This window comes from Scomber japonicus, chromosome 13, assembly GCF_027409825.1.
Source record: "Scomber japonicus isolate fScoJap1 chromosome 13, fScoJap1.pri, whole genome shotgun sequence".
Classification (NCBI taxonomy): Eukaryota; Metazoa; Chordata; class Actinopteri; order Scombriformes; family Scombridae; genus Scomber; species Scomber japonicus.
In genome coordinates this window covers 21,231,129-21,257,656 of record NC_070590.1, presented here as the reverse complement: position 1 = coordinate 21,257,656, position 26,528 = coordinate 21,231,129, and the positions used below count along the sequence as shown (strand labels likewise).

General features: G+C 37.2%; 1 protein-coding gene across 1 annotated transcript; it reads left to right on the top strand.

Annotated features, from left to right (window-relative positions):
• The first annotated feature begins 2,612 nt into the window (after positions 1 to 2,612).
• ar (androgen receptor) lies at positions 2,613 to 25,736 on the top strand. Its single transcript, XM_053331688.1, has 8 exons — positions 2,613 to 3,881; positions 8,775 to 8,926; positions 9,142 to 9,258; positions 15,050 to 15,328; positions 16,026 to 16,170; positions 20,476 to 20,606; positions 20,744 to 20,895; positions 22,054 to 25,736. Exons 1-8 carry the CDS (start codon positions 2,794 to 2,796, stop codon positions 22,210 to 22,212), a joined length of 2,223 nt encoding a protein of 740 aa, XP_053187663.1. The 5' UTR covers positions 2,613 to 2,793; the 3' UTR covers positions 22,213 to 25,736.
• Positions 25,737 to 26,528: the final 792 nt, after the last annotated feature.

The window sequence follows — 26,528 nt, the reverse complement described above, 5'->3', positions numbered from 1 at the left end:
TGCATTTATGTTTCTCCACTCTTTTATTCAGGGTTTTCCTTTTATTTGTCCCCCATCTGAATGTATTCATTATTTCCTGCAAAGTACACATTTCCGCTTTTTCACTGGTTAACACTTCTTTCGGCCTTTGGAAAAGATCCTCACTGAGCATCAGTGACATTTGATGTTCAATCAGGTGGGGTCATGGTCATTTGAAACAAGCCTCTGTTTGCCCTCATGTTTAGCTAATCAGCGAGCAGCCTGCATGCCTGCGTGTGGGTTTGGCTTAACTGCTCACTTGTTACATGGTTGGGTTAGACTGACTTCTATGGCTGCCAAGTACTGGAGACCAGCAGATCCTCTAATGTTGCACAACCACAAACATTTATACACACAGCATGAAACATGGTGCAGGGAATTCAGGCTTAGGTCACTGTAATAAGTTTAAGTTAAGTAGTTAGGGCTTGTTGGGAAGTCACACCAGATCACCTGGCCACATCATGAATCCTGTTTTGTCATTTATGCTTTTTACCTTTTTTTGGACCTTGTTCTCATTTTTCGGGTAAACACCCCCACAGTGCTTAATTTTGCTTATTTTTGAAACAGCCTACCCCCCTGGCTCTTCTTACCAATTTTTGAGACAATCTGCCTCTCTTCTTTACAAACTCTATAGGATCTCTCAGTAACTATAAGTGTTTCATTGTTTTAAAACTTCTTCATCTCTCTCTGTCTTTTGACTTTTAAAAAAATGTTTTAATCAAAACTGATAGACACATGACCTACTTCACTGAAATGCTCACTCTTACTGATACTAGTTGTTTCAAGTTATCACATCACACTTGTTGCATATTGAACCAAGATCGGTTCTAAACGTGTTACTCATTCTCATAAATACAAGTCTTAGACTGAGATTTAAGATAAGACTCAAACTCAAAACGCATTTTTGAGTCAAAAAGAACTACAAATATCCAATAAACAATAAACCCACATATACATAAACTTACATTGGCCCAAAATGTATTACTGAGTTTTTGTTATTATTCTGTTGTTCTTATTTTTGTCTTATTTGACTCTGGTAGGGAACAGATGGTTTGTCAAACATTTCTGGATATCAATTAGAGAATGTGTTGTGTTTACTGGCTGTATAAAACATTTCTGTTTAAAATTTAATCTCAGTTTGCTCTCATGAATCCCTCTAAATAAATAAAATCCTGTAACCCATTCACTCAGTCCACCATGTTAAAATAGCTGTCTGTAAATTAAAATGTCCATAATTCACATTGTAGAGACTTTACAGTTGTAACATGAACGCATAACTGATTATTTAATAGTCAGTATGTATTGTTTTGTAAGGATCATTAAATTATCTGACACTATATAAAACAGCTGGAGACACAACTCACAATATTACATAAATGAGAGGTTTGTTTGTGTATAGTCTATCGACATGACCAAGGTCAGACCGATGCATAAGCAAACTAAGCTCCTGCTGAGGGCCCCCAAGAGGTCTCGAGTGTTAATGGTAGTCATACAAAAATGAAATATGTTTCATCCTGACTGTCAGTGAATGGATTTATTTTAATAAGCAATAACCTGTTACTTATCACTACCAGTGTAATCCTCCTTCCTACCACAGTGTGAGTTGTGATGGCAGAGTGGCTCTTCTTGTTGACTCTGTCTGTCTCTGAAGTTTTATCAGTCATGACATAATGTTATTGATAATGTCTCTATGCAACATAATAACATTGGTAATATTAACAACAAATGTACTGCTCTGTCTCCTATAACGGAAATGCAAAAGTTCTCTAAGTTACTTTTCTCATTAGGTAATGCTGTAATGTAACTAGTTACTTTTTAAAGGCGGTATTGTTGTGTTGTAACAAGTTCCTTTCAAAAGTAACATTACCCAATACACACCTCACATCAACTATATTCATTTTTTCTATTCTTAGTTCATTTTTGTATGACAGCTGTTGAGTGTTGGCTGGGTCATTTTGTTTCTCTGTCAACTCGTCTGTCATCAGGAGTTGTATTACCCAACATTTTCAACAGTTTAGAGATTTTATGCCTTGAGAATGTTGCTGAGACCTCTGATGTAAGATCTTGGGGCATAATTGTTTATGAACATATATTGAATGAAGGCATATTTACAACAAATGTGTGTTTTGTGTATTAGTATCCTGTAGGGGTATGGTTTTATTTCATATTTCTGCTCTGGGCTAAGTAGAATCTATAATTTAGAAGAATCAAATGTATTGTCATTATCCAGGTAGTACAACAAAATTAGAGGCAATGCCTTAAAGTGCACATGAAAACATACATAAACAGCATTCAGTTCATTCACACATAAAATTGCACTGAGTAAAACAGTGTAATAAGGAGGGGTAAGGAGGGTCCCCAAAGAAAATCTTGCCTAGGGCCCCCTATTGTCTAGAGCCAGACCTGAACGTGGCACACATTTATTGGCTTAATTATAAGTTATAAATTATAAGCTCCCTTCTACGCTTTAAAAGTGTTAAAATTGGCAAATCAATCATTCATCGCACTGATTTGATTTCAGTCGGGTGTATGTGATGTTTAAAGGATACCAAAGTCCTTTTCTGCATTCAGTTTGACTCAGAAGTGAACCTGAGCGCCTCTGACAGTGAAGATCTTCGTTTAGGAGGAGTTTGTGACTCCTGTAGCTCCTGGGACCTTTTCCAAAACGTTTTCACAACGTGAGAGTTGGGCTGAGCAGCAACTATTACTGAGACGCGTGGAGAGTTTTGGTCGCGCAAAGTTCGGTCTCCTGGCCAAGTAAACACTCTCTGGGAAATGAGCCAAACCAGCCGACAGTTGCCTTGTGGCAGAATTTGTCCAGGGGGGGAGAACATAAAGCCAGGCGACGCTGTGAGCGCCCCCAGCATGGCGCTAAAAACTGAAGAAAGTCGTTTCTATTTGACCAAACACTCAACAGGAAACGGTGGCGGCAATGAGGACGCAAACATTTACGGATCCGGGCACATTAATTCGACAGCCTGTGACATGGAAAACCACTGCTGTCTAACAGGTGCCGCTCCTCAGGAGGAGTTGTTAAACGCTGGATGCCGTGTGGGTGACAGTCGCTCTGTTTCTGCCTGCGCCACAATCTCAGAAACTGCCAGGGAGCTCTGCAAAGCTGTGTCAGTGTCGCTGGGACTGACCCTGGAGTCCAGCGATTCCAGTGACATGGACTCTGCTGGCCCCATGTGTGTCGCACATGACCAAATGTCAGGATTATACGGAGTCGGAGCCGTGCCTCTGAGCTGTCCTGGAGCCCAGGCTGCTGTTACAAAGTACAGGTGCTCCGAGCGGGATGACCGGCCCCTGCCTGGCCAGAAGCAACTGGTGGAAATGTTCAGAAGTTCAGAGACTCGGACATCTGTGGATGAGCAAAACTTCCCGCTGTGCGAAAATGATGACATAACTTCAAAGGGGATAGACCACCTGGACACGGTGTATGCCCAATCCGTGCCAGACAGCCTGGAGCACTTCGGCCTAGAGAGGCCGTGCAGAGTCTACAAACCCCCCGAGGAAGCCACAGACTTCGGGGAAACTATGGAGCACAATTTCTTCGGTTATCAGCCCGAGCAATACACTGTCAAAGTTAAATCAGAGGACATGAACTGCGACTCAGTCGAGGCGTTGTGGGGCAGAAATTACACATTTAATGAGAAGTACAACTCTCAGTTTTGGGGATCGAGGCAGCGCATGAATGCGCACAGCTCAAGAGCGAGCACCGCGCTCATATGCAGCCCGTACGAGAGGAGCGCCGTGCGTCCCGAGCAGTGGTACCCAGCTGGGATGCTGAGGACGCCCTGTCCCAACAACTACATCAAGACTGAAGTCGGAGAATGGCTGGATGTCAGCTACAACGACACGAGGTAAGACCAAATAGCATAATAATACTACTAATAATAATAATAATAGTAATGTTAAAAATGATAATGATGACAGTAATAATAATAATAATAATAATAATAATAATAATAATAATAATAATAATAATAATGATAATAATAATAATAATAATGTTAAGTATAAAATGCTGAGATAATTTTAGGTAGCAGAAAAGGAATCGTTTTCTCTGACATCTTAGAAGTTTTTACAGATCAAAATTCTACATTTTCATTTCTCAACATTCTACATCTACATCTACAAACTCACCAGTGTTAAGTTCCTCTCCCATAAATTTGATGTTTTTGGCCAAGCGAAGAGGAAATCTACTATATCTACTGGCCAGTCAAGCAACAAAATGCACTTGATCATATTATGTGCAAAACTTCATCACAAGAACAGATTTATTCCATCTTAATATTCATCCAGATGTTTTATGTTATTGTTTGAATGCCAATAAATAAAAATAATTATAGGCTTGCTTTTTTAAGGTACCAAAAGTCAGACTGAACAGATAAATGATAATATTTCTGATAAAGACAAACATAAGTTTTGAGTTTATATCAGGGTATGAAACGGGAAACTTTAAACCAAAATCTAAATCAAATTGTAATGATGGCTGGTTCACATCCTCAATATTTAAGATGTGTGTCTTTGCCTAAGATGAAGTTCTTTTAGATGCCGCCCTTTTCCATTTACATGTTCCTTTCATTTGAGTTTTTTCATTATCAAGATGTGCGTCATTACTTTCAACACTTTGAAAATAGAATAAAATAATCATATCTGCAATGTTTTATATACAGAGACAGATGTGACTATACAAGGTAATAATTGACTTTTTTTTAAAGGGATGTAAATTAAGATTTCTCGTGCTTTTTTACTGTCAGGTTATTGAATATAACTCAAGCCGTTGTAGCTTTGTATTACCACCTGCATTGTCCCTTGAGTCTGAGTCTGGTGTCCAGGAATACAAAGGAAACAAAATGGACATGTTGACTGGCAACTGCGTGGTACTCTCTGCAGACCAGAGTGAGTTGTCATGCAGCTGTCTTCATGGTGCTCTTTCTTCAGGACTGGGCTAGTGAATGATTGGCAGCTCTGTTTGACACAAGCGCATCTGGCTTTTAGAGCTGAGCTCAGTACTCCCTCCGTAAATCTGTATGAACAATGATTTATTAAACCAGAATGTAAGATAGAAGTATAGAGGAAACATGAACCAATGGACCATATGAGGACAACCAGCTGCAAAATCCCAAACAAGGAGCTGCTCTTCCTCCAGTCTCTGCTGAGAAACACATAGAAGAATGGCAGCATCGTCTGACTATCGAATCTAAACTCACTTAATCTGCTTTGAATTGAGAGGAAGTAGAGTTCTTAACGTATTTTGCATTTGCCTTATTTACATATAGCAATTTGCCTTTAATGACTTGACTGTAGAGGGCGACAGGACGCATGGCAAGCGAGAGGAGAATAATCAGACAGAGGTTAACTACAGTTTAGACTAATTTGCCCACAGGACACCCCCGACTGCACATGACCTTGGAGGACTGGGAGATCCAACTGTCTTTTTGTTTGTCTTATCAACTCAAGTCCTGGAGCTTGTTCAATAATGCAGAGTAAAACTCAGAGCAGGTTTTTGATCAGGTCCTCCTCCATTTTTACGTTTTCCACAGGTTTGCATTTCCATAATCTTAGTCTGAGTTAGTTCCTTTTTTTTCTGCTGCTGAGTTAGACCCTAATTGTAAAAATTAAATAATTTGCATTAAAAATACAGTACAATTGATAGTTGATTTAGCCAATAACCTGAGCAGACCTTTTCCACCCCCTTCTTATTTTTTTCCCTCCACTTTTCTTTCTTGGCTTTATTTTTTAAAAACTGTTAACAATTTCAGCAATTTCCTGGTGTACGTTTTCCTGCACTTTGCACCAGGAAAGACACCAGGATTCATAGACAGAAAGATCATTTCCTGCAGTCATTCTGCTGAAAAAGATTTAATGTGACTTGTGGCTCGGTGACACGGGATGCTGCTTGTATTTCATGTAATCTCAACATCTCATCATCAATTTGCAGCACTTTTTTTAATGACAGATTTACACACACACATTAATGATAGATAGATAGATAGATAGATAGATAGATAGATAGATAGATAGATAGATAGATAGATAGATAGATAGATACTTTATTGTCCCCGAAGGGAAATTTGTCTTGGGCTCTAAGTGCTGAGACAGCTGCCGCCATAGTTAAGAACAAAGAAAGTAAATAAAAGTAAAGTTGCACATTTGCGCAACAATAAATGATATAATGCTACCTGTTGACTCAATAAATACATACATATAATAAGTACACATATTACACATTCTCACACACATATACATAAATATAATATAGGAAGTACACATATTGCAGATTCCCACACACATATACATAAATATAATATAGTAAGTACACATATTGCACTTTCCCACAGGGGATTACACCAATCCTAGCAGCATCAACATGACAGCAATGCATACCTCACCCTGTTTACAAAGTCTTATTTATTAATCTAATGGAAGTAGGGATGAATGAATATTTAAATCTGTTGAACTTGCATATGGGGGTTCTGTAACGTTTACCAGATGGTAACAGTTGGTATTCTGGATTGAGGATGTGGGTCGAATCGGAAGAAGCTCTCTGTGCCAGTCTAAGGACAGACTCTTCATATATGGACTGCAGAGAGGAATTTTCGGTCCTCCCTATCACTTTCATTGCTGTCTGGACCAGACGGTTCATTGCTGTCTGGACCAGACGGTTAAGTTTAGATTTGACCTGAACAGAGAGATTGCCCAACCACGCTGACATGCCAAACCTGATGAGACTTTCCAACACAGCCTGATAAAACAAAAACATAAGCTTCTGGTCAACCCCAAAGACCCTGAGTCTGCGTAAGAAATATAGTCTTTGCTGAAGACGAAAACACAACATATCAACATGAACTTCACAGTTAAACAGACTATCCAAGTGAACGCCCAGATATCTGTAAGAACATTTTCCTTTGAGAGCCAAGCAGAATTTATGGTTTTCTATTATATTATCATTATATTTATAATCAGTCACTACACACAATTCAAATCCAAACAATCCAATCAAATTTCATGTGTATTTTCTTCTCAGGCCCAGACAGAGAACAATAAAGTACATTTTAAAAGTGTAATAAAGGCATAGTGATATAAACAGAGGCCGTCCATCTGTTAAGCTTCACTAGTATCTTTCATATCTTGCTTGTGAATCCAGTAACTCCCACGTCACAGGCCTGGTTAGATTTAGATACTCTACTCTTGATAAATTGTTTTCTGCAACTTGGAAAGGAACAACAGACGCTGAAAGTCTGTCTTCATCATGCTGGCTGTTTTAAAGCTTTAATCGCAGCACTTTTTATATGCTTTTTTTCACCGTCGGCTGTTCTCTGGTCATTTATTATATTATTGTTAAATATATCCTAATTTGGCTGAAATCACTTCAATAATGGCTTTTGTATTTTCATTGATACATTACAAAGTTGACCATGTGTATTTTACACATATAGCACAATTTCACCAGAAGTTTTGAGTAGTACTGTTCATTTGTTTTTTTCAGAGAAGGTGGAGGATTACACTAACATCTGTTTCATACAAGGAAAAGGTCATCCACCGCACTTTCCATCAGGGTTTATCTAGTCAGTAAACATGCTTAATCACAACTTGTTTTGCAAATAAAACCTGCAGACATGTCTAATAATCCTGTGAGCTTCCTGCTTTCAAAAACAAGATTTAAGTGCTTTGGTCAGCCAAGACAACAGTCCACTTACTCTGTATCGAAGCCCAGGACAAATCTGCAGCAGTAAATTATTCAAAAACAAAATCAAAAAGAATGAAAGGGGTTTGGATATGCACAATAGTTCATAACAGGAAGAAAAAGGACGGTCCAGTCAGGGTTAAAAACTATGAAACTATCTCACTCGACGTATTACAAGTATCAGTTGCACTGGAAGTTATTTGTTGATATTGTTGTTGAATGTATAACTACAGGCTCCATAGCCTTTCGGTATCATTATTGAAACTAGATTTAAGATAGTCTCCATTGTTTCACAATATTGAGAAATACTAGTAGCACAGTGTTCTATTGTAAAAGATTTTTATTTGGTCTTCTAATTTCAGTTTCTCTTTTTCTTAGAATTCTCTTTTTCACCTAAATCAATTAAGGACACAGTGAAGGTTCTTTAGTTAAGCTTCATCCTTGTCTCTTTTTCACCGAACCTTGATATGTAAGTTGCACGTCACTCAGGCAACGTTATGTCTGAGCGTTTTCCAATCTCTCTTTGTTCAAGGCTGAAGCTGGGCGCTCATCGTGCCCCCCCCCCCCCCCCCCCCCCCCCCCTCCTCAAATCTTTCTCACACCATCTTGTCATCACAGTCTCTGCTCTCCTTGAACCACATTTTAAGAGGCTGCCACACTGCTCTGGGGAGTGATCAGCAATGTGTGGTTATAGTTAGGACAGTTTTTAACAAATACAAAGTAATTATGGACCTGCTTGAGTATTTGAGTTCAAGGTTCAGCTTGGCTAATAGTTTCACAAGATAATAAAGCAACAGAATAAAAAAAATAAAAAAACTGGTGAAATACCAAAACAATGAATAATATAATACTTTGCAGTGATCTAGTTGATACCTCCAAGCTAGAAAACACCAACAATGGGCTCAAATAGAACTAAATGATATTATAGTAATAATAATACAAAAGTCATCAACAATCATTTACCAGTTATAGGAGCAACATGTTTAATCATATATGGCCTCTTTCAAAACTCTACTGTAGCTTTTTATGTTCTATATAATTCCTGTTTCATATTTGACTGCAGGTATGAGGCCAGCAGAGAGCATATGTTCCCGATGGAGTTCTTCTTTCCACCACAGAGGACGTGCCTGATCTGTTCGGATGAGGCATCCGGCTGTCATTATGGTGCACTTACCTGTGGCAGCTGCAAGGTTTTCTTCAAAAGAGCTGCAGAGGGTAAGTTTAAAGGGTCAAACTTGGATTCTGGGTCAGTGGTCATATACGTTAATTTCTGCTGAAGATATTTTCCCCACTTTCATGACAGTATTAAACAGCTAAACCTGTTTGTTTTTATTTTTTTGACATGATGTAAATTCTGTACACTCAGTTTCACATTACAATTCAATCACTTGGTGCATTATTTACCAATAGTGTCTCCTCTGTCTGTGTAGGCAAACAGAAGTACCTTTGTGCAAGCAAAAATGACTGCACTATTGATAAGCTACGAAGAAAGAATTGCCCGTCTTGTCGGCTGAGGAAGTGTTTTGAAGCTGGAATGACTCTTGGAGGTACGATGGATTAATGTACTAAATGCTGCTTTAAAAAGAAACAAGTGTTTATTTTATTGCTGCTGAGCTCAACTGACACTGGAATTTGGGGCGGATGCCAATACCGACATTAGGTGGTAAAAAAATTCGGATTGATATGTTATAAACATATATATATACATATTTAATAAAAAGGATAAAATATGCATAAAATGTAGCCTACATAACTTATATATATAAAAATCAGAGCATATCGGACAACAGTTTCTCACTATCTTGTTCTGTGGATTTGTCAGTGATCGTCAGCCATAGGATATGAACAATATGAATACACATTACAAATATACATTTGTACAATATGAGCTATAATAAACACGGTGTGCCACATAATGTGTGAACAAAAAACACTACAGAAAAAGTGAAGTTGTAAAAGTGAAAATATTAATGGTTTTCCAAGACCAAGTACTTTATTCTCTCCACACTGCACATCTTAGCTGGCTCTCTTCAATTGCAGCATCATCACAATGGGGGATGTTACTGATAATCAAGCCCCTGACTGAGCTGCCATGCAATTTAGACCTATTCCATTCACTTCTCCTTACTGTCACCCAGACCTGTTCGTCATATTAGGCTGTAAAGATTGACATGTAGTAGACTAATTTTTGTCTTGTGTTCAATTTTCACTCTCTTCCATTTTCTCATTCTGGTAACGGTGAAAATTGTACTGGAGGCACAAAGCTGACATGAGACATGTGAATTAAAGCAGGAGACATGCTGGTAATTTTGCCACCAGTCACTGACAAACCCATGGAGGGAAAATGTGATCTAATGCTGTGATTGTCAGTAAAAAGGCACACCTTTTCTAGTTGTGGCTAAAAAGAGCCTTCTTTCACTCATGTTCTCATCATAGACATGTAATTCACTCGCGGCATTTCACAGGAAAATTTATGACAATAATTTGTAGAGGTGAAGGCAAAAAATTATACATTTGGTCTTATTATCCCCAAGGTTTTTTTTTTTTCCAAATGTACTTCAAAGCTATGACACTGATAGAAAAGTTTTGTAATTCAACAAATTGGATTTCAATTAATTTATAACAAAATTACAAATGTATTGGCAATCAAATAATAAACTTTGCATCATAGTATCATATCGTTAAGATCTGCTATTTGTTTCACTGCGTATAGCTTGAAAGGTCTGAACAGAGAGGCAATACGGAGGAAATCTCTAAATCTTTGATTACATAAAATTGATTTTTTTTTGTGTCTTTTGAGTTGGCATCTGTTCAATATTGAGAAGCACAGATATTTTAAATTGCTTGAAAGTTTCATTTTGATCATTTGAATTCCACATTACTCCTGGAATCATAATAACATCCCTGAATAGAAGCGGAGCGGCGAGTTTACTTTATGCAAAACCATGATAACAGTCTCATTTTGCAGAGAGCTGATGGAAACTCACTACTCAGCTGTAGTTAGATGTCTTGTGTTGAAATGTAAACACACATAAACTGTACATATACTGTATGTTGTGCATTGTGTTGTCTGTCAATCTGATCACGGCTCACATCCAGCCCCTTTATCAATACTGCATTCAGATTAATGTGATGCTGTCTAGGTATAACCCCTGCTACAGTGAGATCTGTATAGTGGATCTGGTATCAACACACAATAGTATATCTACAGGTTGCAACTCCTCCAAGCTCACAGTGTCCAGAACAAGTTGTGTCCCCAACCCAAACAGTACTCTGACACACATATGAGACTTGCATCCAAAGCAGCCTCAACTACCGTTTCACTGCCAGCGAGTGAGAGTTCAACTTTTTTTTAGTCAATGATTTACACAAACTGTAAATGTAGTGGTGTAGAAACGTCCATTGCCAGATTAAATAAATTACTTATATGACTTTTTAAAAATGTGTTTTATATTTGTAATATATAAGTACAGTTCACTACATGAATGAATAACCACAGCTCCTTAACTACAGCTACAGTCTACTGGATAGATTTATTTTATATTACCGAAAAAAGGACAGGCTTGTTACTCCATAACTAGTAATTGTAGAGTAGAGATTTTTTTATTTTTTTTATTTTAGCATAATTATGTAACTTTTATTATAGTTCATCCATCTCCATTCAGCAGCTGCTCCTATGACTGCATCAAGGTGGAAGATCTAATTCCTGCAACCTGCAATTGTTTGGAATCTCTTCTTAGTTAGTTATGCCCTAAAAAAGGCAGCTAGGAGGTGCTTTACTTGTTTTTGGGGTGGCACTTTGCATTACAGGCAAGGCAGTTTTATTTATATAGCACAATGGCAACTCAATGTGCTTCACATGAAACAGAAAAACATGTAATTTGAAAAACATTAAAACATACAATTAACCCCCCCCCCCCCCCCCACTAATAATAAAAAACAAAGTTCAGCTCACTAATAACATGGTAATAATGGAGTCTTGATAAAAAACAGGCCAAAGGTGTGTTCAGACTTAAAGAAAAGCAGATGTTCACTTTGCATTATTCCTAAATAAAATGTTTAACCTCCCAAAGTAGCCAACTGTACGCAAGCTGTGTGTGTGTGTGTGTGTGTGTGTGTGTGTGTGTGTCTGTGTCTGTGTGCTTCTGACCTACATCGGAGCTCACAGAAACGTTATTAATCATCCTTACTGGCCCCTAGTCTTTCTCCTTTTTCCTCTGGTCTCTGTACATTTATAAAAGCAGATTCATAAAGTCTTGTGATACAGACACCCTAACATTTCTCACTCAACTCAACATTTTCATTATGAACTGAATCATCTTATTTTTTTTCACACCAGGTGAATTGACTCTTTTCAAGGCAGAGTTGTCAAATCTGGGAAAACACATGTGGGATTAATAACATTAACATTATCAATTTCCATGAGCCAGTTCAAGACCTTTAATATTGTGCAAGTTCACTCACTGACATGGTTTACTGGGACAATTAAAGGAATGGAGCCATCATTAATGTTATTATTAGCAGCTGTGACGAGTCTGTTCTATCTGAACACACAGTAATGATGAGGCAATACTGTTGTATGATAGAGGTAATACTACATGTAATGTTGGTATATAATATCACAAAGTAAAAGTATGGTGCATTTTCAACAGAGGAACTACCATGTGCTCCATACTGTTTACCAGTAAATATGCTGGCCTTGGTTGTTATATAAAATAATAAATAATGGATAATAAAAATATAATGAATTTAAATGAAATACTTTTTTGCATTTTTCAGCTCTGATTATGTGAGACCATTGTGAGATTTTGACTCTATTATAATACTAATAAAACCTTAGTAGTGTAAGGATATATTGTTATCACCTCTGTTCATTTAACAATGATCTAATTTTACCAGAAAAGTTTACATGTGAGTGTTAATCTGGCGTGTATGTGACTGTGTAACAACCACTGGACAACTAGAGAGTAATGGGAAGTGTGAGGTTGTAAGTGACAGGTGTCTGTGTGAAAAAGGTTTGCCACCTCCTCTCTTTCTCTCCATCCTCCTTTTCGCCCCGCACACACTTTGAGAAACACAGTTTAAATTGGCGAACTAATAATATAATGACATCTACAATCTGGACACCAAAGCAAGAGCAGAAAAGGATCTGCAAAGGCACACGTTACCAAAAAAAGGCATTTCGAGAGGAGGAAAAAGTGCTAAACCGATTTTCATGTTTTCGTCCGATCAAGCACCTTGCACATGGCACCCTGAAAGGATAGATAAGATAAAAATGGTGATTATAATGATGATGAGACTGGTGAAGACATAGAAGGACTGAAAAATGTGAGTACAATGAGCAAAAAATATTTAAAAAGTTTATTTGAGGGAAAATGAGTTTGTAATGGATACATCTGCACTGCAGCTTATTCACTGGAGGTCAGTCTGAGCTGGTACTGACACCACAGCTCTGTGTTCTGGTCAACATATACTGACCCCTAATACTGACAGTTGACATTGTCTTGGCTAATGAATTGCTCCTCTGGCCTTAATCCGTGTGAGTAACAAAGACCATGCTTGAATCCGTCATTTGGATAATCTTCTCCTGTTTGTATTGGCCTCAGCTGAAGGATGGGGATCTTAAAGTTAGTTCAACCCAACCTATTTATACTGTACTCTGCAAAGATCAGATGCCTGTCTGTGTCATGGTTGTGAATCCCAGGAAGGAATTTTTAATTAACAAATTTTATCTGAAATGTTTGTTATCGGATCAGAATTACTTGCAAATTTGACTTTTTATATAATCTGCAATTTGCTTTCAACCCTGCTACTCTTGATAGAGACTTAAGTCGTGTCTATAACCGGCAATTCAATATTGATCAAACTGAACTGAAAAGCCAGGCTACAGTTTTAATGAGATTTTCTCTACACAGAAGCTGCAAGAAGCAATTGCATGACGATTACTGTCAGTCAACAGAGAGTAAAAGGATTGAAGAAATTAAATTTTGCCTTATATTTTGACATTTTTAAAACCCTAGATAGTCAAATGAATTAGATGATGACTACTTTAAAAGTAGAAGAAGTTGCAATCTCAACAGCAAAAGTGTCTGTTCTAATTGACTCAGCACATAGTTACCAGTTTGTATTTGTCTGTCAGTCTCACTCCAGCACAGCTGTCATTCTGAAATAACAGGCTGAGCTGCAGCTCAACTGTTCGCAGGTCTATTACTCGTGGAAAGAAAGCGGTCAGAGACTGATTGTAGTGAATGGCTGCCGATCTTAGAGAACTGAACACAATTTATTTGGCAGCTGTTTAGGAGAATATAATTATTCCATCCTGATTGTACCTCTGCTTTCTTTACATGGCAGTCCAATCCACTGAGTCACAGACGCTGCACCAATTTAGTTTGTAAGTGCAGGTTGTCATATGGAGCAGCTGCCTTGAGGTTTTCAGCATCTGTGCACAAAGAAAATACAGTATTGTCATTGCAGGAAGGGGGAGCAGGTTTTTTCAATACACACACTGAGCGTTGTCATCTCTTAATTCTTATATGCTTTTAGTGCATAAGGAAACAATTGTAATGCAAAACAGCATGATTTACTGAGTTTTGTAGTCTTAGTTTATATTTGCAACACTCACTGCAAAACCTTCTTGAGAGGAAAAACTTTAATAACAAGAAGAAAAAAATAATTTATACGTTAATACCCAGCAAGGACTCACACATGATGAGCAGGCCTTCTCACCAGATGAGGCTCATCTGTTCAGATTTCTTTGAAATGGAATCTGATTCAATATCCTAAAAGCTATTAGTAGATCAGTCTGGTTAAATTGATACTCCCCTTAAAAAGGGTTGATTTAGAAAGCAGAATTAAATATATTCTTGGTACAGTAGTTGTAGATTGTCCTGATGACTTCCCCTCCAATGTTCCAAACATTTAACCATAGCGTGTATATGTGTAGACCTTTCTTAATAATAACAACTTGAAAGGATGTTTGCACGATCTATGATTGCGAGCGCTATCATCACTGGAGCGCTGTCTCTTCATTTTTTATAACGCATTTAGCTGTAATGGGTCCAATTGTGCAGCGAGAGATCCTGAAATCAAAGGCAGAAAATCCATCATGTTGGATGGCCTCAGACACAAATCCCTAGAGCGAGGAGAGTTGAATTTTTAGGCAAAATCGATCAGATGTATCAAAACTGAACTAAAGGGGTTACATCCCAGGTTATCCCAGGTTTTATGTCATTCAGTGTCATGTGACAAAGACATGCAGGTCATGTGGTTGTTGACTTGTAGCTGGCTGTATGACAAAATAGCAGAAATATTAATAAGCACATTGTGTTTTTTTTGTAGCACGCAAACTAAAGAAGATTGGTCAACAGAAAAACCCTGAGGAGGATCATCACGTTCATGACCCTCCAGAAGCTATGCAGAACATCTCTCCTAAATCAGGCCTAAACTTAAACTCCCAGCTGGTCTTTCTCAACATCCTGGAGTCCATTGAGCCCGAGGTGGTGAACGCAGGACATGACCACGGCCAGCCAGACTCAGCTGCCACGCTGCTCACCAGTCTCAATGAGCTCGGAGAGAGACAACTGGTCAAAGTGGTCAAATGGGCAAAAGGATTGCCAGGTGTGACAATGGTTGAGTTTTTCTTAAGCAGTGTTGATGAGATTATTTATGTATTAATTTATGTATGTTTTATTATTTCATCATCATCATTTTATCATCAAAACAAGCTTTAAACACAACACTGACATATTTTTACCTTTAAAGATAAAATAAACTTTTTAGAAATGGTTGCATGTTTCCATATCCAGCCGACATGGAGCAACATTACCATTCACTTAGATTTATATTTGTGGCACCCTGAAGAACTTAAGTCCAATATTCACTCTCTTCTTAGCTCTGTTTTGGAGTCCACAAACTCTTTAGAATAATATCTGGTTCTTTAGCTGCTAAATGCTCCACTATTTTCACCAGCACATTGCAAACCTGTCTGCTGTTTGGTGCTGAGGTGGAGGTCCTCGGGCATGCTGTTGCATTTTTGTCACGCACTTTGGTGAAACTAAAGCACTCATGCAAGACAACCTGAGGGGCTGTCCTAGTTCATACATCCCCAATATGCTAGACAAATAGACTGATGCAAGAACATGAAGTTAACCACCCATGTGTTCCGTCTCTCTGGTCCCAGTCAGCACCCAAACAGCAGAGTTTGGAATCAGCTGTGACTGATAAATACACAATTGTTGTTTTTTTCATTAGGAAGGAAAAAGTTTTATGATTTTATGATTTTCTATTTCATGATGCAGAGTCTTTGTCATTATAGGTTTCAGGAATCTCCATGTGGATGACCAAATGACCGTTATTCAGCATTCATGGATGGGGGTGATGGTGTTTGCCTTGGGATGGAGGTCCTACAAGAATGTTGACGGCAGGATGCTTTACTTTGCTCCTGATCTTGTGTTCAACGAGTACGTACAGCTCTGAATTCTTTAATTCAATCATGTTCTCTGAAATTATGTTATCAGGAGATGACATGCTGGGTCATTATTATATTTAGAGATAACCCCCATGGAATTAATCTGTGCTGTCATACATAATCTTCATCCACAGTCTTCAGCCCCATCTTTCCCTCCCCAGTCTTCAGCCCCATCTTTCCCTCCTCATGCACAAACACAGTATTTAGAACTATCTAGAGTTTTATAAATGTAAAGTGGTTCATACAATTTGCTCCTTAGGTATTCTTTTATCAGTCTGAGATTAAGGTGGGGAACATCTGTTCTCAGCATAGTGAGAGAAACTGATTCAGATCTGAAAATGACTCCTGACAAACGGGGGTGAGGTCTGTCCGAGTATGAGTGAGGAATATTAATGGTTATAACAACTTCAATCTTATCTGGTTCCCTCAGCTTCCAGATATTTGTGGATGTGGATACTGTCAAACTGTTAATCTTTAAATCAATGGTCTCCTCTTAAGTATTCAAAGTAGTAGTAGTATAAACTGATGACAAAAAGGATACAGTACTTTTTTATGTTAGGTTTTAGAAAAATAGCATTCATTCTTTATGTGTACTACACATTCTTGCATAAAGAGTTACTGACTTTTACAAATAATGATCCCGTCTTTAACACAATCAAATATATAATATATATTACAATTTATTAATTTTTTAGAGTGTGACAATAGAGCTATGATTATGTCCAGTTTTTGAGAAACCAAACTTGTGTTATCACAATATGAGCCACATCTGTTCATGCTGCATACCACATTTGGCTATAATGGGTCCAGTTGTGCAGTAATAAATCAATTATCTATTCACAATTTCATTCAAATCCATCATGACAAATGTGATTTTCCATTATTCAGAGCGAGAACAGTTAGATAGGTCTGTCACATTTAAGCAGAAAAGCTATCAAATGATTCATAATTTAAATTTAAATTCAGACCTATCCCTTGCTTTATTCTGTTTTTATGCAGGCTTTTGATAACATCTTATATTCAGAGTATTATCTCTGTGGAATCTGCTGGGCAGCCAATAGGTTAGAGTAATAGCCTTGAAACTGGGTGGGAGCTGGCTCGAGTAGGATAAAACAGGATACTCAACTGAAGCTGCTCAGTCTCATACTGGGCAGCTTCCAGGTACGACTATGTGAGTGAGAAGCACAGTGTTGCTGGAAAAGAGCATTTGTGCTCAGCGAACCTGCGCTGAATATATAAAGCTATCCATGTAGCCAAGTGTCAGGCAATATGAGTATTAAGAAAGGGCTTTAATAGTTAATAGTATCCCACACAGATAGCACTACTCGTAAGTGGATACTTAATCACAAAAGCTCAACTTAAATGATAGCTAAAGTACATTAAAATATTTACATTTAATACAAGTCAAGTCAATTTTATTTGTATAGCCTAATATCACAAATTTGCCTCAGGTGGCTTTACAGTCTGAATAAGGAATAAAAAAAACTGCCTAAAAAACCCTAATACAGGGAGAGAGAAAAAAAAGGAAGAAACCTCATGAAGAGCAACAGAGGAGGGATGCCTCTCCTAGGGATGTGCAATAGATGTTATGTAGAATAGAACAAGAAAAATAACAGAAATACAGCAGGGAGCAGGATAATAAAATTATAATGGAGATATATATATATGGAGAATGTGATCAAGATGACTCTAAGCAGTTTCCAGGCACCACCAGGACAGAAATTACATGTAGAATTTGTTAGATAGCTCTATAGATGCTGTTTGGTCCACTAAACTCAAACTATCAAATAATTCACATAGTCCTAGGTAATAAATGAGGGTGGTTCATTAGTCTGTTGTTTTCTCTCTCATTTTGTTCTTTTTACTGTCCTTAAATGTGACACCAGTAATTATGGATGTGCTGGCAGGTAGCAGCAACATGTAACACACAGCACATTGGCCTCACTGTCCAGCAAGTCCTGCAGCAATCACTTCATTTATTAAGTTAAACTGCAGATTTAAAGCAAACATACTGATGTCTACACAAATGTTTTTTCTTGTATTTGTCAGCTTTTTATGTGCTCATACAAAACTTTTTGTGACACTTCCACATTACCAGTAATTGTGTGTAGTTTGAAATGTGCATTAGGACAGCATTTGCTACCTAGTTACAGTTGCAGGTCAGTTAGATTCATTTATGCATTATTTAGAGCTTTCTGTCTTGGGGAATATAACAGAGTGGCTGTCCTTGGAGGAAAATTATCATTTTGATGTTAAAATTCATGTTGTAGCATTTTAGTTAGTTTAGGATGATCTCTCTAATGTATTATGTTAATTATAGGCCCGCTTTAGGAATTTGGTATTCAATTTCCATGATGTTGATGAATCACCTGAAACAGAGTAAAAAACAAATGCCCAAAATTGTAGCAGTAGAAGCTGTATGTCTGCATGCCCTGACACATTAAAGTTGAAACTTTTTAGGTTATGAACAGGAAAAATGAAACAGTTTTTCCAAAATTCAACATCTAAGAAAAAGATTCAAGCTGATAACATTTTACTTTAAGTAGACAGTATACCGTATTAAGTATATAAACATTTAATGGATGATCATAACATTATAATGTAGTTATAAGAAGAGTCTTATAACTACAATTGTAACATGGTGTGTATTTTAATGTACAGTATTTGTTAACAATCATAACGTCTCCTATGAAGTTATATTCTATATTATCACAACTGTGTTTTACTATAACATCATCTATTATCTCTTTATAAACCAGCATCCACTGACTGTATGGGTTCCCACAGGAGAGGTTATAGGCTAGTTGTTAAAAAAATACTTTTAACTGTTTATAAGGTATAACTTTCTACTGTTTATATGTTGCGTATAAATGCTAAGTAGTGGGGCAGGTTTACATCTTAATAGAAGATCATTTATTCAGTTGTTCTCTGAGGTTTGGTGGATAAGTAGTTCAGAATTGTCAGACTGAATTACGGCTGGTGACTGGTGGAGCCCATGTACGACTAGAAAAGGTGGATGATTTTAGCAATTTGAAACAAATTTGAGCAGAAATTGATAATGGGCTGAAATGCTCTCTGTCGTCCTTTAAAGGTGCTTCTAACTGTCTCCTGCTGAGCCACCACACTGCTTTAGTTAGAAGAGTGATTGAATGATTGTTGGGTTTTGTCACTGAAAGAAAAGTTGAGGTGAATTCCACCTTTACCCCACCTTCATAAAACCTCACTACAATTACAGGAATAAGTACACTTCTCTGGTTCACTTTCATTGTTATAAAGAGACATGGCTGCACATGAAATAATAGACACCAGCAGTGGTACTTTATAATTTTTTTTTTCAGAAATTACAAATGTGATGGCTGTATATGTTTCGTGTAACTTTTTGCGTACAGCGTGGTTGTTTTTGCCGTTGTGTGAACCTTTTGAAGCCACCACTGTCTCTAGATTAAAATGATGAAATTTTGAGCCAGAAAGTTCAGCCATCTGCCGACATCGATGAGGAGATTGGAAAGTTAGTTATCAAAAGCAGGTGCATCAGCTCAGTGTGATGTTTTTCTGATCAGTGTTTGGTGGTGGATGTCAATGCAGCGTACCATCTGTGGTGCCATTTCACCACTCGGATATTTAACCACTTGGATTTCCCCAACGTCATACAATCTCCACCACCAATTTTTAAATTTATATATCCTAAATATCACTGTCAATCAGAAGGAAAACGGTGCTTAATGTACCTTACATCCTTTGCATTTATATCTTACCAGAAAGTCTGCATCCATTTCATGAGAGATGAAGAAGAATCAGCTCTATTTCATATCGCTCTCTTTTTCAATTTGAGCTCCTTTCTGTGGTTTAAAAAATATGCTTTATTCTACCCTCATCTTCACTGCATAAGAAGAATATGTTACAAAGTATTTCTCTCCTAATAAAAGCCGAATTGAAACTGTTCAAGCATAATGAACACAAACTATCCAATCACCTCTTATGATTTTGAAATACAAATGACTCTTAACATTTTTCTGAACTTTAAAGCTAACAATAAATGAAGGGAGTCATGTGTTTAACATCTTGCTCCAGATGTCAAAGATCACACAGCAGAAAGCTATATTGTTATAAAGATAATTCACTGTGGATGTCTCCATCTCACACACAGTAGATATGAATCTAACCTCTGACATTCTTTCCTCTTCTGTAGTCATTCATTACAGAATAAATGTGCGTGTAAAGCAATTTATCCCTTGTCACTTGTGATCTGAACATTCCTATTACTTCACATCTCATCCTGACCTTTTTTTTTCTGCAGAAATCGGATGCACATTTCCAGCATGTATGAGCACTGCATACGGATGAGGCATCTTTCACAGGAGTTTGTGCTGCTGCAGATCACCCAGGAGGAGTTCCTCTGCATGAAGGCCTTGCTCCTCTTCAGCATCAGTAAGTTCATCTGCAGCTGTCAGAAAAAAGAACTGCTTTATTTTATCAGAGAAATGGACCTGAGTAGCAGTAGAGCTAACAAAGTCAGAAATGTAAATGTCAAACATGTAGTCAAAACTGTTTTCTGTTTTTGTTAGTTCCAGTTGAGGGTCTGAAGAGTCAGAAGTACTTCGATGAATTGCGTCTCTCCTACATCAACGAACTTGATCGCCTCATTAGCTATCGAATTGCAACCAATTGTTCTCAGAGGTTCTACCAACTTACCCGACTCCTGGACTCTCTACAGATGGTGAGATGTGCTGCTTCTTGTGATTTCACTTGTGTTACAAGTGTACAGTGGCACCATACAGTCCATTTTTTGAATGGGCAGTTTCACAAGGTTTATGTGCACAGTGAACCAAGTTATTACTATTGACTGTATATAAAAATGAACAACATGTCTCTACTTCCTACCACTATGCAAAATGAAGCCAAAATATCTCATTTTTGGGAGTTGCCATGTTGCTTGTGTGACATCACTTGGAGCCAGAGTCAGGCAGCTGGATGATGGCCCACAGATAACGCCACCTCAGCTGTTTCACTGTCTAATAGGGGTTTGAGAACAAATCAGAAAAATGAGTACTCCAAAAACATCAAAATGATAAGAACCTAAAATGGCAGAAATCATCTTTGGGGAAAATGTATTTACTTAGATTTTTTGGTTTTGCTCATGTCCCATCTGCTAACATGGAGGGGGCCAGATTATACTGAAGTCAGTCACTGGAGGATCAAGATATTTTGGCTTCACTTTGGCTGGTCGTTGATTGAATGTGTCAGAGGGACATTTTGCGAACAAGATTTGATAACCCTAATATTAAGCCTAGCACTAAATGCACTCACAAAAGTTCATCCCTCAGGCTCATCCAATTTAGCATTTACCCTTCACTTGATGTTCATATTTATACATAGTCAATGGTTGTTACCTGTAATTATCAGCTTTATCTGTTTCAAGCTACCACCAGTAACTTGAAGTATAATGGATGCCGCCTATTAACAATATATTGCATTTAAAAGCAGTATTGAACAAGAAAATGTTAGCAAAAAGACTCAGGAGAAACATTAGATGGTTACTGTTGTAGCTAGCAACATTGGTTATTTAATGTTGAGTAAAGAAAGCTCACAAACACATAGCTGCTGTTTTTACTGACACTATTTGGCTTTTGACTCTAAAAAATCAACTTCTCCTGTTGTTTTGACAAAAACAATAATTTAGCTACTAATAATAGTAAAGAAAAACAAGCTAACACTGGTGTTAATTACATAGTAGTTAGTATAGTTAAAACCACTAATGCTAAAGTCACTGAATCAGGAAAGTCATTTACAAATTCATTCATTTATACATTTCCATTGTAGAAACAGTTCTTGTAGTAAATGATGTCATCTATTTGTGTGTTTTTTTCTCTTTCAGACAGTAAAGAAGCTCCATCAGTTTACATTTGACCTTTTTGTCCAGGCTCAGTCACTCCCCACAAAGGTCAGCTTTCCAGAGATGATAGGAGAAATAATTTCAGTACATGTACCAAAGATCTTGGCAGGTTTGGCTAAACCAATTTTGTTTCATGAATAGATGGATTTCTGTTTTATCAAAAAGGGACTCATCTTTGCTGCCTCTTTACCGAAGGCTTTGTACTGTTTCCCCACATCTAATAGCGCTTACCCCTTTTCCTGTAATCATTATTTTCCCCTTTTAGCCATAATCGAAATAACTTGTTCTGAACTGTTGAAGCTTTTTATCTGAAATGCTGCAGTGCATTACTGGTTGACATCACTGCTGTTTCCAAGTGGAGAGTCTGTGTTTTAAGTCAGAACAGAGATGCTACTTTACATGTCTGTAAATCAGATTACAGCATCATGAAAGTAGCAGGGTTAAAAACATTAAGTTTCACATTTGACCCTCATTATAAATACACTTGACAAGGTACTTATGTATACTTCAATAACAAGAGATGACCAAAGTAGCAGATAGGAATTCAATCACAACAAATACTTGCTTTCCTATTAACTCACCAAAACCTGTTTTTATAATTGCACCTTCTGAGTTTCTACTTGAAAAACTGAATGTGGTAAATACGACTTGGGAGGCGTTCAAGTGCTGAAGTGCCTTGATGTGATAATCTCTGATTTGTTTTAAAAAGTCACACAATTTCATTTTAATATCATTCTTATTAAAGGTCAAAACCTCAAAGTGTTGACGAAATATAATAAGAAAGTACCAAAATATTAGAAGTCAGTTGTGTGGCATTAAATTGTGTCACCTTACATTGTAAAGATGCCTGGATCATTGTTATGACAATCAGTGTAGTTGCACGTATTGCAACTGTAAAACACAAAGTATATGTGGCAAATTTTACTATGTGTGCTGTGAATCAAAAATATTAGATCTGTCCCAAAAACTGTTTTCCTGTTGAGTGAATAGGCAGGAGTGTTTTTGCTGCAGGTGGGTAATTAAGGATAAAGCCTGCTGTGTGAACATGTGTTATCTGAATTAGAAACAAAATGCAAAAAAAAAAAAGATTATGAAAGTACAAATCAAGCTGAGTAGTGGTTATTGATGTGGAAATGCAACAATGTAATAATTAATTACACATCATTGTTGCAGGGTTGCAGAAAATTCCCTCCCAGTTGTATTTACTGCTTCTTTGGGTTGTCAGTTTGTACTCAACGCAAATGTTGTGTCAGGTAAAAGCCACACAACCAAAACCTCAAATTCTCTATTTTATGCATAAAGGAATATTTCACCTGATCATTACTATGTGCTCTTATGTACCTCTGAAATTAAATATCATACCTGATCTTATAAAGTACAGCATAATGAAGAATTTCAGCAAAGTGACAGGTATTAAAAAAACAGCCTAAGTTACAGTACATACTATCTGTAACTCTTACACTATTCTACACGCTTGTTATTCGTATAAAAGATTGCTTTAAAGATAAAGTACTTCAGCATTTACACATGTGGTCTTCACACAGTACATTATCCTTCTTTGACTGAGCCAGCACGACACAATGCAGGCGTCCACACAATACACTGCATGCTCATTGTCACTGGTCTGCACTTCAAATCTTTTTTCACCAGGCTGGCAGCAAATGTGTAAAGAGCTGTTTTCCTGTTGTTATTCATTTTAAAGCATTAAAATACTTATATGTAGTGTGATAACTTGTTAAAACAGGTACTTTGTTTAGAAGTATTGATACTTTACTTCTCCACTGCACAGCTTCACAATCACCTTTTTAAAAGAAACTGAATTAAACATCACAATCCAATACAAAGGTAATATAAATTTGTTTTTGGTAAATGTTGCATGAAAATTCAGATTGATAATGCAACTAATCTCACCACAGAAATATTGTGTCCTTTTTCTGCATGTCTTTAGATATAATGCCTTTAGAAAATGTTGAACCCCCATCAGATTATGTTTGCATTTAATGTCATGTGGCAAATGACAAGTTTGAAGCAAAAGATGAATGGATAAAACTGAAATAGTTATCAGCCACAGTGCACAGCTCTTCGCTCGTCTACCACCTGCTCGACAACACGTTGTGACAGCGTCGTGCTGTGAACAGCAAGCTCCAGCAGCGGGGACCAAAAGACTTGTACAGACACAAGGGAGAAAGGATGGCACCAAATACACACAAATGCTCATTCAGAGTGCCAGAGATCTTAGATTAGGGCAGAAATGTTCCAACAGGACAACAAATAGAAACTTAGAGCCAACTCAAAACTGAACGGGCTTCAAATGTAGAATGTGGAAGTCCTTGACTGCCAAACCTCGGAGATAAACACAGAGGAAAAATCTACGGAATGCCTTGAAGATAACTCATCACAGACACTTGAGCAAAACCGTTCAAGACATTCATTGAGTTGAAGACAATTGTTAGTTTTTGCATCCATTTCTGTGCATACAACTTGGTATATTTGACACAGTACGTCATTTAGACTGAAATAGTGCTCTACTTTCAGCAGATGACCTATTAACCTACAAAAAAAAAAATTCTAAAATTTCTGTGAGTTTTTCATGATCCAACAAAAACAAAACTTCAAATTGACTTCTGAGGTGTATTCTGCATCATCCTACAAAAGAAAGTTTTACAACCCTGTAAATTCAATGCTTTTTTAAAAGCTTGTTGATGCATGCATCATGTGTTTGTAAGATTGTATTTGTACTTCTGATTTGTAGCTTTACAGAAAGCAATGCATGGACATCCATATATCTATCCAATAACCTGTTTATTGAACACTCAGTGATGGTGTCATCTTTGCTCAATGTGTCTATCAGACAGCATGATAACATTTTATTGTACAAAGTACAGTTATATGTTGACTCTGATAGTCAGTTTAACAGTTTTTTGTAACGGATTCCTTCATCTGCACGAATGAATGTCCTCATATCTTCATCTTGACTGACTTTTCAATAAATGTATCTGCTGTCATGTGAGGGAGAATTAAACAGCAGTTCAATATAAACAAGAACCCAAATGACATATTTTACATTTGAAAAAACATTTTAAAAAAGAGTTTTAGTATCAGAAGTTTTGATCAAATGCAAAAAAATCTGAATTTCAGAATTCCTTCTTCTCATATCCTGAATGCACTATGCTGTAAGATAACATTACATTTTGTTAATGTTTATTCTTCAAATTGATGATTTTGTTTAGTTAATGCTGTTGTAGCTTTATTATACATTTAACAGGAGTGGATTGGGAGTTGAGGGTGGGGGCGTATGAAGGTATCATCAGTGCCAGTGCATCATGCACTTCTATGAGCCCCCTACATATCAATGCCCTGTACATTTTTAACGCTAATGTTTCATCCCACTAGCCTACAGTGTTTGTATGATGTCAGTGGACAATAGCTAGTATGTGCCTAATGCACTGCATATTCACCTGGTTCTTTGTACATGTTCCAGTAACTGTATATATATTGATTAGTCCAGTGTCTGTTTTTGTGTTCGAACACTTGACTTTTAAGGTCATCTCTTGTATGATTTATACTTTTTGTGATCTGTGTGTTTTTCAATATGTATGTTTTTTTAAAAAGGTGTAAAGCTGCATCATCTTTTAAAAGCAATTAAAATTATTCTGACTCTGAAGGCATAATACGTGTTTGAAGTTTTTTGTGGAGGAGTACTTTGATTGTCAGATTTAACTTTTACTTCAATTTAATAGACTCGATCTAACACTGTATCAAAGCAGGGTAACAAAAAATTAATCATGGAAAAGAAAATGTGTAAAAACAGTTAGACCATAGTAACACAAAGTTATATATAACAATCAGAAAGCATGATGCCTTTACAAAGTAGAAAGTACTGTATCAGGTTGAAGCACATTTCTATAGTAGTAGCAATGGCAGAAGATGGTACTAAATATATTTTAATTCATTGTGGACATCCAGTGAACAGTGCGCGCTTCAGTGAGAACACACATACTTTTGTTCTTGTGTGTGTGTGTGTTCCCCTATTTGAGAGATTTGCACTTGGCTGCATATTAATTTGCTAAAACCCCCAAGGTCATAGGAATTGGCATAAAATCATCAGGGAATTTCCACCACCAAGTTCACAGCTAAGGCTGGCAGCTGTGAGGAGTCAAGGTGCAAGCTGGTGGATTATGAGGGCAAGGCTCTGACTGGCAATGAAGGCTGGAATGTGGTGGGAGGATTGGATGGCAAAACAAATACAATGTAAGATTACACACGTTTTTAATACACATGGAGGTCTTCATAAGCTTAGCACAAAATATACACCTAGTTATTAGTGTTAAGTCATCAAACAATCAACACTGTTGTGTCTTTTAAGAGTCATCCTAGCACATTGTGCTGAAAACTTAACTAAAAAGTTTAATTTCTTACGAGATTGTTTTTTCATTATCTCTTTTGTCTGATAGTTT